Raw genomic sequence first — 17,252 nt, forward strand, 5'->3', positions numbered from 1 at the left:
ATGTCTTGTGAGTTTACATGAAAATGATACTAGTCTTACCTTTCCTAATTCCAATCAAGTTAGAAAGTGAACAAAAAGAATGGCTAAGCCAATATTCAGCAGCATGACCAGGACAATCATGACTGAATTAGGACCCTGAAAACAAAACAAAATAAATATTACTTCTTCAGGGTAAAAAAACTCTCAAGGATGAAGTTAACGCATTAAGTGAATTACCAATGAACTCAATTCTATAACTTCAAACACAACCAGTCATCCAAGCTGTAAAAAAAAAAAAGGTAAAAGTGACATTGATATAACTCAATTGAGCAATCCTAATGCTAGAGGTTGTTCTATAAGTGACAACACAACTCTGTGTATGTAGCTCCCAACATTGGAGTATCAGTCATTGTAAAGATAGACGCATCACATGGGATGGCATTCAGCATTCCTGTGGATTTCAGCTACTGGGAATTCAGTTTAGGAAGATTTACTTTCTCATGAACGTAGTCAGGTTAAATAAAAACCTTCTACCATAAGGGTTTTGTAACATGAGGTCCATAAATTTACTTTGAAAATATTTGTATAATTGTTTCAGTGTTATTGAAATAATGTTACTGAATGTCTGAATGTTTGAAATTCAATGTTATTGAAATAATTGTAATCTAATTAATTACAATCCCGTGAATTATTTTATGCATTTAAAAACATTCTGAGAGTGCGCAAGCTTTGCCAGTCTGTTAAAGGGGTCCAGGACACACAAAAAATTAAGAACCCCTGCCCTATAACAAGAATTTAGAGAAAGCTAAAATGAAATTCTGTTTCTCTTACCTTTTTATGTTTACCTTTTTGCATACCACTCCCTTTTAAAAGTAAATATACATACATATGTACACACACACACACACACACACATTTGGGAAATAGCACTTTTTACATACATTTTCTCAAGTCCATATTCCCCAGGCCAGTTTGACAGGTGGTATACTTAAGAAATACATGATAGAAAACTAGAACAACATGGAACACGTTACCTATTAGACTTATGGATAGGAGAAGAATTTATGAATAAGCAAGAAGTAGAGAGCACTGTGAGACAGAAAATGGATAATTTTGATTACATTAAGTTAAAAAGCTTTTTTGGGCAATTAAGGTAGCCAAGATTAGAAGGAAAGCAGAAAATTTTGGGAAAAAATCTTTTATAGAAAGTTTCTCAAATAAAGGTCTCATATCTCAAATATATATTGATCAAATATATTTGTCAAATATACATTGCCAAATTATAAGAATATGAGTCATTCTCCAATTGATAAGTGGCCAAAGGATGTGAACAGACAGTTTTTCAAAGATGCGATCAAAGCTACAGTCATGAAAAATGATTTAAATCATTACTGATTAGAGAAATGCAAATTAAAACAACTTTGAGATATCATCTTACACCTATCAGATTGCCTAAAATGACAGAAGGGGAAAATGATAAATGTTGGAGGGGATGTGGAAAAACTGGAACATTAATACATTGTTGGTGGAACTATGAACTGATCCAACCATTTTGGAGAGCAATTATTATGCCCAAAGAGATATTAAACTGTGCATACTTTTTGACCCAGCAATACCACCATTACATCTATTTCCCAAAGTATTCTAAATATTTATAGCAGCTCTTTTTGTGGTGGTAAAAACTGGAAATTGAGGGGATGTCCATCAACTGGGGAATGGCTAAAAAAGTTATGGCACACGACTGTGATGGAATAGTATAATGCTGTAAGAAATAATGAGCAAATTGATTTTAGAAAAACATGAAAAGAATTGTATTAAGTAATGAAGAGCAAAATGAGCCAAACTAAGAGAACGCTGTATACAGTAACAGCAATATTGTTCAAAGAATAATTGTGAACAACTAAGTTATTCTGAGTTCCACCAAAACTACAAAAGACGCAAATAAGAGACCTATGAAGGGAGCTGTTATCTACCTCCAGAGAAAGAATGGATAAACAGAAGTACATATAGTATCATTTTACATATATTTATATATCTGTGTTAAATGGTGGCCTTCTCTCGTGTGGAGTGAGGAGGGAGGGAGACATTTCAGAATTAAGAATGTGACAAAATAAACTAAATTAAAAAATATCCTGACAATTTTGTAATAGTGGATTAGATTTAAATTACTCACCCTGGGTACACTACAAATTAATTTCTCTCAAATTTAAATTAGATTTAAATTACTTAACTTTATAGCTGCAAATTTTCATTTCCTATATTCATAATCAAAACATGCCCTAAAACCCAATATCATCATGCTCAGTGATGATTTTTTAAGGCAGGTTCCCTTTTTAACAGAGACCCTTACCAGTGTCTATTCTCATCTAACAAGGCTATTTACATGGCCTGCCCTAATTACTTTGCTGATTTGATTTTTGTTGTTTTTTCAGTCCTGTCTGACTCTTTATGACTCTATTTGGGATTTTCTTGGCAAAGATACTAGAGTGGTTTGTCCTTTCTTTTTCCAGCTCAATTTACAGATGAGCAAACTGAGCCAACCAGAGCTAAATGACTTCTCCAGGGTCACACAGCTAGTAAGTGTCTGGGGCCATAACTGAACTCCTGAAGATGAGTCTTCTTAACTCCAGGTCCTGGCATTCTATTACTGTGCCACTTATCTGCCTTGTTGATTTGATTACAAGTTCTATTTAATAAAAAGTCTCACATAATCAATCTCCTCACCAGATCTGATCCAATTAGGAATCAATCTTTTGTACTGGCTATACTTTCACTCCCATTCCTGTTTCTCCCCACATACTGGTCTTGGAAGACTGGTTGGAATACTCCTTGCTCCTCACTGTTATTTCTAGACTCTCCCACCATTCCTCAGCAATCTCTTCTTTACAGCAAAGCTTTTCTTTGCATCAAACTTTTCTACCCTATTCAAATCATGTTATATGTTGTTTACTGGCCTTCAGGTCATTTCCCTCTTCTTTCTTAAATAAATTACTGCTTGGTTCACTGTCTTCCTCTCTTCTACAACTACCCTTATGTTAAAGGCTTCATATCCACGTTGTTGCTCCCTCAAACTTCTTAACTTTCTAATCCCTCAGTTTCAAACTCTACAACCCACTCAACTCCACCTTAGCCATACACAGGGATAGTCATATCCTGGATTTATCATTACCCACAAGTGTTCCACTTCCGTAATGAAAAACTCTGACATTCCTTTATTTGACCATAACTTCCTATCACTGCATCTGTCCCACCCAAACCTTTTCTTTGAGCTCACTGTGAAGGTTAATCCTTCTACTCTTCAGTACTTTCTCAGGTCATTACCATCTCTGCTCTGATTTTACTTTTCTTACTTCCCAATCTTCACACTACAGTCAAGCAATTCAATTTCTTACACTGCCATCTATCTGAACCCCTTACCCCCTTGTTCGTGATAAACTCAACCCTTAGATTATTCCCACCATGCTCCTCCTTTTCACCTAACTCATGTGCTGAACAGAATTGGGGGAATTCATAGAACCATGCTGACTGGGTATACTACAAATTAATTTCACCCAAATTAATTCCATCTCACTCCTTTCAGAAGCTATTCTAAACCTTCTCCTTTCCTCAAGTGTTCCATTCCTGCCCCCTTTCTCCCACTTCCTCAGTTGAGGAGTTTAACCTCTTACTTGATTGAGAAAATGGAGGCCATTCAGCATACACTCCCTCTTCTATAGTTCTCAACAGTTCAAGGATGTTAAACTCAAATAGGAAATGGATCCTTGGAGACTATACAGTGACTTAGAAAACAACAAATCAACGTCATATTATATTGTATTTTTATTTATTTTGTTAAGCGTTTCTTCTTTACATTTTAATCTGGTTTGGGCTGCAAATAGCTGTGAGTTTGACACCTCTACCTATACCTCAAAATCCCTTGAATCATCTTTTCTTTTCTCTTCCTTTCTCACTTTATGTGAGTTTCTGATAAGATAGCTCTCCTCCTTGCCAAGGCAAACCCCTACACATCTTTGATCTCATGCTCTCCTGACTTCTCCAGCAGATTGTATCCTCTTTTAAGCATCAATTATGCCCAAGTCCTCCCTTAAAAAAAAAAAAACAAAAACCAAACCAAACTCCAGATCCACTCCCCTCAAGTTGTCATTCAATATCTTGCCTCTCTTCCTCTGAACTCCTAGAAAAAGCTATCTATGCTTGTTGCTTTCATTTTCTTTCCTTTTCCTCAACTCGTTGCAATCTCATTACCACTCTCACTCCACCGAAACTATTCTCTCTAAATTACCAATGATTTCTTAATTTCCAGATCACATGTTCTTTTTTCAGTCCTCAACCTAACTGACCTTTCTGCTACATTTGACAATCTTGACCATCCTGTCCTCCTGGATACTCCCTTCTCTCTAGGTACTTGTGACACTACTTTCTCTAGATTCTCCTCCTATCTGACTACTCCCTCTTAGTTTCCTTTGCTGGCTCATTATTCACATCACACCCTCTAATACTGAGTGTTCCCTCAAACTGTCCTGGGGCCTCTTCTCTGGTCATCTAATCAGTTCCTCTGGGTTCAATTATCTTCTCTATCCAGACAACTTTCACATCTAAATATCCAGTCCCACTCTCTCTTTTGAGATCCAGTTCCATATCATCAACAGACAATTCGAGATTTCAAACTGGAAGTACAAGAAATCTGAAACTCAATTCTGCAACTGCCCCCACCCCATCCAATCCTTTTCCAAATGTCACTATTTCTATAGTTGGCATCACCATTCTAATAGCCTCTCAGGCTCATCAGCTGTGTTCTCTACATCTCCTCACATATTCAGTCATTATTGCCAAATCTTGCTTATTCTAGGACCACAACTTCTCTTGTACATGACCCCTTTTCTCTATTCATGCAACCATCTTAATTCAAGACCTCATCATTTTTCACCTGCATAATTGCAAGTTTCCTAATTATGTCCCTACCTCAAGTCTCTTCTCACTACAATCCATTTTCCACCCAGCAGCCAAAGTAATTCTCCTTAACTGAGTCTTTGGAGCTCAGTCAGTCCCAGTGGCTTCCATTGGTTCTAGAATAAAATACAGACTCCTCTGTTTGGCTTTTAATGCTCTTCTCAACCTGGTTCCTATCTTTCTAGCCTCTGTACATTAATACCTTGCTTCTACTCTGGAATCTAGTCAAACTCGCCTTTTCTTTGTTCCTCTCACATAACGCTTCATTTTTCATCTCTGTTTCCTTATATTGGCTCTTCTTCATACACAGAATACTATCCTTTGTTTTTCTCTTTCTCCAAGACACAGCTCAAACATCATACTTTACATGCACACACACACACACACGATTTTCAGATTCCTACCCCACTTCCCGCTATTGCCTTCCCTCCCAAATGTCTTTTAACTATTTTGTAATTATTCTTCATATGCTTATATATGTACCTAATGCTTACTCATTAGAATGCAATCTCCTTGTGAGTAGGGATTATTCATTCTTTGTATCTCTATTTCTATTGTCTAGCGTTGTGCCTGGTTTGTAGTAGGTGCTTAACAAATGCCTGTAGATTAAATGGTTACTAATCATACCTTGTATTTATATGGAGCTTTACACTTAAATTTTGTTTTATGGCTTCACATCAGTCATTTCCCACCCCTTTCTTAAAGTAAACCCTTTTTTGGAATAAAGAGAAATAATTAAGCAAAAACACGTGACGCAGAAATCTTGTCTGACCACAGGTATGGCATTTTGGAAGCCCTCCACTTGGGCACTGTGACGGAGGACGTAGATTTCATGACTTCATCTTCAGGATTTTTACAGTTTTTTCCATTTCTCAGACTTCAACTTCCTTTTCACTTGCACTGTTGGTATCACTGTGTATATTATTCTCTTGGTACTGCCAATGATGCTTCTCTAATCAGTTGATACAAATTATTAATGCTTTTTTCCAAAGATATTTCATACCCTTTTATCTCAATTTGACCCTCACAACAGGGTAGAAATTGTCTTCCTTCTTTTACAGCTGAAGAAACTGGTTATAGCAGGACAGTATTTGAATAGAATGTAAATTAACACTAACTAAATTACAGATTTTATCAGTAGAATTTTTCTAAGGTGTGCCCACCCCCTAAGGAAGTGTTGATGAAGAGAAATTCTTTCAGGCTAAGGAGAACAGACAATTATAAGGTAGAAAAATGGGCTTAGTAAAAATGAGAAGAAATGGAAATGGGGCAAGCCCTGAGCTGGCATATAGTAGCAATAACAAAGATCCTTATAGATGATAATACTGTAGGGAGAGATCATAATTTACATAAAATTAGACTGCAACAAAGCAATTTTAGTATGCTGCCAAGTTCTTTAAAATCACACTCTCTCTGCATAATGTAGTCTCTTTAGGACCATGGGAAAAATAAGATGTGTTGATAATAACTAATTAACTCTTCTCACATAGACTTTCAAAGGTGGTTTCCCATTAGTACAAAAAGAGGCATGACATATTAATGCTGATTATATGTTCCATGTTATTAATAAATGAACAAATGAAATCTTCAGGTGATCTTAGTTTGGGCTTTGCCATCATTCACTATGGAGACTAATTAGATGCTGTACTTCAATTCACTCCAATTAGCAGTCTGTCAATGATCATGTTTTGTTGCAAAGCATTTCAATCCTTTCAGGACACTGGAATTTATACATTACTCCTGAAGTGAAATACATACCTCAGCCTATTCCAATAGCAGTAGGCAAAACATACTACATTCCATGCACCATGGCGGCACTAAGGACCATGCTAGATGGTAAGCGTCCTCTATATAAGAAGAGCTACCATTTCTGTAGCCTTTTAAGGCTAGTAAAGCACTTCACATACAACATTTCATTTGATTCTTCACAATCACACCTTGTGAGAAGCTGTAGGCACCACCCCTATAAGATGAGGACACTGAGCTTAAATGACATGCTTAAGATCAAATACCTAGCTAAGTGGTAGAAGTAGGATTTCAAGCCAGGTCCCTCCTTAGCCAACTTCTCCAGCATGTTTCCCACTATATCATACTGGCTGTATGATGTCTATGTTAAAATCCCAAGTCCTTTCTCCTTTCTTTTAATAACTTGGTGGAATTACCCAAGAATTTGTAAAAAATGTATTCACTTGTATAGTCTGTAAGGTATAAATTATGCTCACTAGCTAGTGTGAAGCCTCATGGCCTCATAGGGGGAGATCAAAGGAAAGTAGATATAAGAGATCTGGATTCTGATGATGTAATGTTGGACAGATCTTAACTGCTGAGCCACAGTCTCTCCCATCTGTAAAATGGGAGACTATGCTTTACTAAGTTTTACTACCGGTAAAACTTATCTTGACACTGCTCCACAGGGCTGTCCTAAGTTCCAATGACAAAAAATACACATAGGCTCTTAATAAAACCCTAAAGTCCTAGGAAAAAAAAAGCTGGGTATTAATACTTTTGGGACACACTGTAGCGGCATCCCACTGTTCTGGTTTCCAGATTTAGTAAGCAAGTCTGCAAACTATCTTATAAATCTTTCCTTAAGTTATGAAATATACCACTGGTTAAGCTACTTTTTGAAATATTCCCTACAACTCTTTTTAAAGAAGCCTCAGTAAAGTTATGTTGTTAAGCTTAAGTAACAGCAACATGAAGAAAAAAAGGCTATTTTGTCACTTTTAGCTCGAGGCCACAGTGTTTTAGAGACAGGTGCCAGTGGGTGACCCTTTCATTCTTCAAATATCTATGTTATGTGCAGGGAAAGGCAAAGTCCCAGAAATATGACTGTCGTGCCCAGTAGGAGCTTAACATAGCAAAATGAAAAATCAGTCTTTGCTTTTCAAGAGTGATCAGGGCAGGTGCAATGAAAGAAGGGGCAGCAGCATGAAGATTCAGTCTTGATTAGAATCAACACAATATCTTATGTAACAAAATATGGGCCAGTCAAAACATGGAATTAAATTTTAACTTTAAGGAAGTACAGTTTTATTCAGCGGTATTGTTGCTCCTATACACAATTAGGAAGAATTTTCTTTTGGAAAGAAATTCTGAATCTGATGTGACAAATAAAGAAAAGTGAATCAAAGATAATTAGAAATATATCTGGAGAAAACATATAACCAAATTCATCTTTGATATTCTAATGTTAGTTAAGTGAGCCTGCCTGTTATCCTTTGAGTAAAAATGGAATTATTCTGAGCCAAAACAAAACGTATAAAACAGTTCTCTTTATTACCTGAAATAAACCTGAAGCCTCTCTCTAAAAATAATTATTAACAGATTATTCCAGGTTCAAGCCTGATTTGATTTGGGGATTATTTAGGGCTTACTTCAATTCAAAGGAAACTATGTATGACCTGAGGAAGAATTCTATTCAAGGTAATGCTCAAAAGTGTTCTGGAAGATCACAGTAATGACTGGAAAAAAACAGGAAAAATCATGAGTAATTTTCAAAGATAATTGGTTAGGATTCTCTACTGGAAAAAGTTTCAGCTGGCTCTGAGACAGTATCTTAAATCTGTTTCTACTGGCCCATAACAAAGTCATCATTTTGAAAAATCTCATTAATTTGTGTATCAAATGGAAATGCACACTTATGGAATAAGGTTACATATGTACAGTCACATACTCATATAATGCGCAATTCTCATGGGTAATCCCTAACATCTTCCCCCTTCCCCAATACCTTCATGCCCTCTAATAAACTGTGCTAACAATCAGACTGTGTCCCAGATTTTCTGTGTCTAAGATGTGAGAATTGTCTAGGATATTTAGAGAGGACCTATGATCACCTTCCAGATGGATCAAATGTTACTGTAGAGCTAAGGCATTCCTTAGGATTGTTCTGCAGAACCAGCACAAGTACTGAACATTACTGTCAAGTTCCACTTTAATTTGCTTTCGTCTTTCTTGCGTCTTGGAGTAGCAGTTTCAGTAGATCCGCTAAAACCACTACCTTTCTGGTTTAAAAGTTTTGGTTTTTATTCTATCCATTTTCCTAGTGTCTGAAGGAAGATAGACATTACTGAACTTGTTTGCTATGAATTTGAAATCTTTTTCTGGAGAGAACTGTAGCAAAGCTACATATGGCTTTTCCTTCCCAAATTTATGGCAAGTACTGCTTTGTGCTATGCTATCTAAGTCTTCTCTAAATATGCTAGATAATTCTCATATCTCAGATGCAGAAAATCTGAGACAGGTTGACTGTTGTCACAGTTTATTAGGGGGACTGTAGGTTTTGGTATTAAAACACACCAAATAGTGGATACTGGTATTGAATGACTATTTAGGAGCAAAAAAAAAGTTACTGAGGATGTGACTAGCAGCTCTAATTTTCAAAGATGACAACACAGAGCACTTACAAAAAAATCTTTATAGATAAAATATACCTCTCATCAAGGATAATTGTCAATCGCTATTGGAATCAGGGAGTCTGATGGTGAGGAGAATTCTGTACCTAAGGGTTTGGCATCAGGAATCCAAAACACAACCCTGAAATCTACTCACTGAGTAATGATTCAGAGCAAGGAAGGTGTTATAATATTGAGGGATAATCTTTCGAAGTCAACTAGACCCTTTCTTCATTTCAGATAGGTGTATCTCCACCTTCTACAATTAATAAATTCATTTTATAGAAAAGATACTATGGACAGTAGGAATATAATTTACTCTAAACTCATAATAAATTATGGTAACGAAAGAATTAGAACTTTTGTTTCCTGACTCATCAGCATTATACAGGGTTTTTAAGTTTACAAAAGACTGTCAGCAAATAAACATTTATTATGTACCTACTATGTGCCATGTGCTGTACACACATCATTTTCCATTTGAGCCATACGCTAACTCTGTGAGATCAGTACTGTAGCTATGACGCACATTTCACAGATCAACTGAGGCTTTAAGAGGTGGAAGGAATTGACCATAGTGTCAATGCTCATGAGATCTGAACCTATCTTCCTGACTCCAAGCCTTAGTACTCCACCTACTATATTATGTTGACTAAAATACATAACCCATATTTACAATCACTTATCCCAGTCCCCTATTTGACATTATAAATCCCCTCTATAATATTCTCAGTAAATATTTATCTAACTTCTACTTGATTGTGGCCATTGATAAGGAGCTCATCATTTAAGGGTGCCACCCTTGTAACCTGTTCCATTTTAAGACAACTATTGTGTTGCAATCTGTCCTCTCTACCCAATACTCTTTGATCCTGGTTCTCTGTTAAACCACACAGTTGAATTACAGTGTAATACTACTTTTAAGAGAGCTAAAGAATAAGAATGACTTTCACCCATGTATATATAAAGAAAAGGTACTTGGACAACACTAGTTCTAATTTTCTTTGTGTGTACATTATTTATTACTCATGAGCCCTTGAAAAATAACCTGTATATGGATAACAAATGCTGAAAAATAAATGGCAGGTGAATCATGTTTAACAAATTCAATGACACTCACTGTCAATGTATACCATCCTACTGATGCTTCATTAAAGATTCACTGTCTTAGCAAATCATTTACTCTATTGCAGAATGACATTTCTGGAGATGATACAGTTCATCTGGTTAATTTATTTTTGGTAATTTAAGAACACTTATCTAGAGAAAACAATCTAGATTTATAACAATGGTAACTAATGTCATAAATGTTTGTCATACTCTTAGAAAAAAGAAGACTCAAGGGGATAGACTCCAAATATACACTTACATTTAATTTAAAAATACTTACATTGTAAATTAAATATATTTATATATTATATAAATTATATTTTATTGATTTATATAATTAATATTATATGTTAATTTAAAAATGTATTTAACTTCAGCTGATGAACTTCAACTATTTTATCATCATATCAAGGCCATAGTCAGACTGTCCTTTTTCTCAGTTAAAATTATTCAGATCTGAATAAAAAAATGTCATTCTGAAATTGTTAGTCTTTTTCTTAAGCTAGTTATTCCACCCACAAGCATTTGGGCTGTTTTGCAATTGCTGGACAGATTTCGATTAACCATTAATTGCAGCTGCAAAGTCTGTAAGTACTATGGAGTCTGGGAACACACTTTCTTGGTTGTCACTGTGTACCACATATCCCTATACAGTAAAGAGACAATCTCCACAAGCCATGTAGGAGGATCCGTTACATGTAGATGAGAATTTAGAAGTTGCCAACAACATAATAATAGGGAATAACAGCAGATCTTGTGTTGACAAATACTAAATTAGAAGCACTGATAATAAATAAAAGAGAAATGATAGGTAACAAAATCATCCGCTAGAAAACTTAGCTGTCTAAGAACATTCTAGTACAACATTTTCCTTGCATGGACTTCTTTTGTAAAATGCTGGAATTTTTTAGTCACTACTTAGGAAGCTGGTAGTGAGGAAAGGAGTTCTGGTTACAAAGCTTTGTTCATCAAATTAAATTCAAAGAAGTACATGTGAAGGCAACATTATATACAGGATACTACTAGCCACGTAAAATGCCTTCAGTTAAATGCCTGGTTCTAAAAATCACATAATATTGAAGCAACCCCTCCACCCCCTCATATTTTGTTTTTGGGAAGTAGGGGTGGGTGATTGGGACCAGTGATTCCATTGGCATGAAGAATTCTTGATAGGTTGATGGAGCCCTGATGGAGCCCACCTGTAACTTGGAGACTCAAGAGACTTGTCTGGGGGCACTGAAGTGAATTGCTTGTACTCACACAGCTAATGTTAGATCTTGACTATACAGCTAATCTTTTAGCCAATAGGCTACAACAACTCTCATTTTAGAGATGAGGAAACTGGGGACTAAAGAGGTCCTATGTGTGTCTATTTGTGTAGGGCTACAGACTAGCTCTAGTACTAAAGGAAGGTCTAGGAGCATGTTACTGACCTAGACCTTGACAATCTGGCTTCTATCCTTGCCATTCTTCTGACAGTGCTCTCTTCAAAGCAACGGCCTCTTTAATGCCAAATCTATGGCTTTCTGTGCTCATTATGCTTGACTGATCTAATGCATTTGACATCACTGATCATCCTCCTACTTCTTGGTACTTGTTCCCTTAATTGATTTTGTGATACAATATTCTCATATATCCCTTCCTACTGTTCTTCCACATGGAGGTGGGGAGGTGGGAGGAGGAAGAGCTTTGGTCATGGGTCTTGTTCTTTTCCTAGTTGATTTCATTGACTTCCAAAGGTTAACATAATCACATTTATGCTCATGACCCCTAAATCTCTACCTTCACTGGCTAAGTTTCCCCAATCAATATCCATCTTTCCAACTGCCTGCTGGGTATTTCTGCCTGCATGAACTGATGGCACTGCAAACTCAATATGCTCCAAATGGAACACATTATCTTCTCCCCCAAACATGTCCTTCTTCCAACTTCTATATTTCTGTTGCTATTACCTCCCAGTCATGCATCCTAGTAACCTTAGAGTCATCTTTCACTTTTCCTTCTCTCCTTTGGTCTCCATGTCCAATTAATTATCAGATTCTGAAGATTCTATCTCCCCCATCTCTCTCACAATCACCTCTTCTCTTACTTCCCACTACCACTGAAATGATCCCAGTTCAGGCAGGCTTTCATCCCTTTTCCACTGCACCAATCTCCTAACTGATCTCCAAACTAGCCTTCACACTACTCATTCTGTAATCTTCCTCACGACTGATCATATCAGTTCTCTAGTTGAAAAATAAAAAGAAACAAATTTTTTAAAAATCCTTCAGTGGCTCCCCATTGCCTAGAGAATAAAGTATAAACTGATCCTAGAATGTATAGCCCTCTACCATGGAGTTCCAAACTGCCTTTTCAATACTTTCTTTGTGTACTTTCCAGGAAAACCAGCCAAGGCTCAGGGACTACTCCTATCTTGCTTTCTCCTTAGTCATTTTTTTTCCACATTATCCTTTAGAATGAATTCCTTACTAACCCCCTATCTATCTGTCTGAAGTTCTCCTTTTTTTCAAGGTCAAACTTCGATAACATTTTCTTCTTGAAGCTTTTCCTGGGAAACCCAGAAGAAAGTCATCTCTCCCTCCTCAAATTTCTCAAAGCATATTGCTCTTCTGTACTTACAAGTCTAGTATCAGAGTTTTTAGTGCACATGCCTTTTACTCCCTACTAGATATTAAGCCTCTGAAGAGCAGCTTCCGTATCATCTCTTTTTCTCCTTTAAGTCCATCACGGTGTTTTGCAAACAGCAGGTATTAATACCAGGCAGGAGCAAGAGCCGCAATTCCTTCCTAGCACTTAAAAAGTTGCTCCTATTTTTGAAAAACAATAAGGATAAAAAAAGGGCAGGTGACCATTAGTTTTCTGGATTATTTTAACTTGACTGGAAAATGGGTATTAGAAGATTTCTGAGTCAAAAATTCATGGTTTTAAAGTAAGATGCTAAACTTTAGAAGCAATTCTGTGGACATTTAGATCTTGGCTTGTGTAATTCAATAACCTCTTGGCTAATAATCATCCCACATTGCTAGCAGAAAGGAAAATTCCCTAAGAGTATGTACTAGGAAAGAGGGAGAAGTTTCCTATAAAACTTACCGAATTATCTTCTTTTCCCAAAGAAGAACTTGAATCATTGTTTGCTGGATTCTTTGGTGTGGCAAGTTCAGACTTCTTCATTTTTGGCTCAGATTTGCTTTCTTTGGCAGCTAGTTTTGTCGTGGATTTAGGGGGACTTAACTTCTGATGTGGATGCTTGGACACCAGTGCCAAAGAAGACTGGCTCATCCCTTCATTTTCCTCCTTGTCTTCTGGTGGATGCTGCGGTGCACTCAGTTTCACATAATAGCCATGATACTGCGAATGCAACTCCCCGTTGCCAGGGTGGAAGGAGGTATTGTGGCGGCCAGTGTACTTGGACTGAGGCAATACTGTTACCTCCTCTTTTGGGGGTACCTTTGAAAGTAGGGGCTTGTTGACAACTGCTATTACATACTCATCAGCTATACTCTTGTTTTCTTGACTGAGTCTTGCCCCTGAGCTGGGATTTTGCTTTTTCACTGGGGAGGAAGGCTCAGGAGAGTGGCTTGATTTTGGGCTTGGCTCAGGGGATCTGGGGGGAGTGGTGCCTTTCCGATAAAAATGAGGAGATTCCTTTGGTGAAGGTGGCTTTTCTGGGACTTTTTCTTCTGGGTTTTCTTTAGTTTCTATGCCTTCCTGAAATCTGTGTTTTATATAATCAGGACCTGCAAGAGATGACAATGGAAAAATGTGACTAAAATAGGATATAATGTCTTATTAATTCTGATGACAGTTTCTGCTAGATTAAATTCACTTATTCTGCCTTTAGATGTGAAACAGATATATTTAGACGAGCTACATGTTTTAATCTGAAGGTGGCTATATATTTGGTATCCTAGTATAGGTAGATAAAAGGTTGGTTTTGGAGTTAGGAAGACCTGAGTTCGAGTTCTCCATCTATATCTGTGTGGAAGGAAGGAAAGAAGTATCATTAAGCAACTACTATGTGTCAGGCACTGTGCTAAGAGCTTTATAAATATTATCTCATTTGATTCTGTGTGATATTATTTCTGTTTTATAGTTAAGGACATGGAGGCAAAAAGTGGCTAAGTGACTTGCCCAGGTCACACAGCTAATAAATGTGGGACTGGATTCGAACTCTGGCCTTTCTGACTCTAGGCCCAATTTTGTATTCATTCTGCCACTAGATGTCTGGGTACCACTTAGTGCTGCACGGAACTTTCTAAGATTTTAAGTTACTCATAAATTGCAGACTTACATCGATGGAAGAAATTTCTATCCTCACAATTTCAAGTTCTTTACCTTGATGACAATAGATCTAGAATGCCTTCTTAATATTTCTCCCTTTGTCCTGCATTCAAAGGTTAATATAGAAATAAAAAGCTTGAGAAGACTCAGATGACCTCTCATCATATTCACCAAAGTGACATTGGTAACTAAATTGTGATACACACCAAATTCATTTATCCAATTCTGATCTACATGACACAATCTAAACCTTATAAGGTATAGAATTTTTATTTAAACATGGGGCTTTGCAAAGTACTCACTGTGTCATTTTAAATAATAATGTCAGAGAATCAAAAGGCTGAAAAGAAACATTAGAGATGGTTTTTAGAGATAGTTGGACAGGAGAGTCTTAAAATCTCTCTAATTGACCCATTTCAATATTTACTATCAGAAAAGCTTTTACCTAACCTGATGTCCTAGGCCAATATTTATTTCCCCTTCACCAAATCAACAAAAACAATATGCATGTATTAAGACACAGAGACTGTTTTTGGACTCACAATCTCAGTAAATTGAATTAGAAAGTTGGTAACACCATAACAAACTACTTATGGCATACCATGTTCCCATCAGTTGTGATTTGGCATCATATCTCTTTTGTGGGGCTGTCTCAGATTGGCAAGTTAAGAAATGGGTTGAACAAAGGGATGAACATGGGCAATGAAAGTGTGGAGAATTATTCCTGTGGTCTAGAACAGGGGTGAGGAACCTGAGATCTTGAGGCCACATGGGACCCTCTAGGAACCTGGGTGCAACCTTTTGATTGAGTCCAAGTTTTATAGAACAAATCCTTTTATTAAGAGGATTTGTTCTGTGAAGTTGAGGCCGCATGTGACCACGAGTCTGCAGATTTCCCACTCCTGAAATATGAAATCTTCAGTAATAAGAATGGAGGTTTATATAATCAGTGGTTTGAGATTTACAAGGTGCTTTACATATATTCTTTCATTTGATCCTCAAAATAATCCTGTTAAGTAGGTACTACAGGTATAGATGGGGACATGGGCTCTGAGATATTAAATGACTTGTTAATAGTTACAAAGTTACAGTCTACCACTTTTTCCATTACACCACATTACTTCAAAAGGAAAATACTAGTGGTCAGTGCAGGCCTTGTGATTTTCTGTAAGATAACCTTTTTTACTCTAAAATTTAACAAAGTGATGTTCATGGACCCTCTGTGTCTACCGCAATCCTGTCTCAGGCACTTACTAGCTGGGTAAGTCATTTAACCTCTTAGTCTCAGTTTCCTTATCTGTAAAATGAGGGGTCTAGACTCAATGGCCTCTAAAGTCCCTTCCAGCTCTAAACCTTTAGTAGTATGATAATTGTTTTACATCCTCCCAACTCACCTGTACATAATTTTCTCCTAGGAACCTTCCCTTCTCATATGTGTACATTCCCTTTGGTCAATCCAGTAAGAGTAGTCAAACATTTGGGCAAGAGGTGATGACTGCCTCTCCTAGGTACAGGAAGTTGACTGTTTTCATCCAATTTCTTGATAAGTTACTTCTGTCTCCTCTAGTGATGTGCCCACTGGCACCACTCACCTACAAATATGTTCACTAAAGGTTCCACACAGAGGCTTTATCGGGATTGTTTTTCATTCCACAGAATCATGTGCTTGCCATATGCTATCCCAGTGGTGCTCAGAGGGATGTGGCTCTGGAGCTGGGCACATGTACAATCCCAAAACAGCCATATAATTCCTGTAGGCCCTATATAGTATAGGATAATATTCTATCTCAGAGATTAGATATCTTTAAATCTGTCATTAGATATCTTTAAAACCTGTGAAAGAACTTTTTCCTTAGATTTATTGAGTTAGCATCACTAGGCTATCCCACTCTCAGTTCTTCTGATTTGAGGACCAGATGGCTTAGCAATTTTCACAACATGCCAGGAACTTATTTTACCATTTAAAATGTATTATGAACTGGAATTATTGTCAAAACTTGATGAGTTAAAATGGTTAAAAAAAATCCCTGGTATTTGTGTCTGAGATCTTTCAGCAAGGAATAAGTATAAATATTCATGAGACAAAAGTGGGGGCACATCAGTATGGAAATGTAACAAGGCAGCAGAAATCACAGAAGACATCAAGCATTTCTATTTCTAAATTATTCCCACAGGATTGCATCATATAGAAGAGATTCAAAGCACAGAACAAATAAACATTTAACCTACTAATAGGGATCGTGCTCTCCAATGGGTAGGAGTTGAAGACTGCATTAATAAGGAATTTTAGAGAATAATATTCCTCCATAAATAGCCCTCTAATAAATAACTTAATTCATGGATGAATCTTATTCCTTATTCTTTATAGAGAAGGATGCTATCATCCTGGATTGAGAGGCCACTGAATTAATGAGCACCTTTCTTTTCACACTTATTAAGCTGTTACGATGTTGAAGGCAGAGTGTGAGGCATTGGGTAGACCACTGTAAAAACAAAAGTCCCTGCATTCAATTTCTATACCACCAGAAGGTT

The 17,252-nt window shown here is 36.9% G+C and overlaps 1 protein-coding gene across 4 annotated transcripts in view; it reads right to left on the reverse strand.

Moving 5' to 3' along the window:
• JPH1 (junctophilin 1) overlaps positions 1-17,252 on the reverse strand; it is a 96,587-nt gene that overhangs the window by 2,580 nt on the left and 76,755 nt on the right. For all 4 annotated transcript variants that reach the window (XM_072604909.1, XM_072604908.1, XM_072604907.1 and 1 more), the window contains exons 4-5: positions 13,530-14,176; positions 40-135 (exon numbers count right to left, since the gene is read on the reverse strand). In XM_072604909.1, the coding sequence (XP_072461010.1) occupies positions 55-135; positions 13,530-14,176 (728 nt within the window). In that variant the 3' untranslated portion in view covers positions 40-54. The remainder of the gene's footprint in view (positions 1-39; positions 136-13,529; positions 14,177-17,252) is intronic.

Source organism: Notamacropus eugenii, chromosome 4 (genome assembly GCF_028372415.1).
Source record: "Notamacropus eugenii isolate mMacEug1 chromosome 4, mMacEug1.pri_v2, whole genome shotgun sequence".
In the NCBI taxonomy this organism is placed as follows: Eukaryota; Metazoa; Chordata; class Mammalia; order Diprotodontia; family Macropodidae; genus Notamacropus; species Notamacropus eugenii.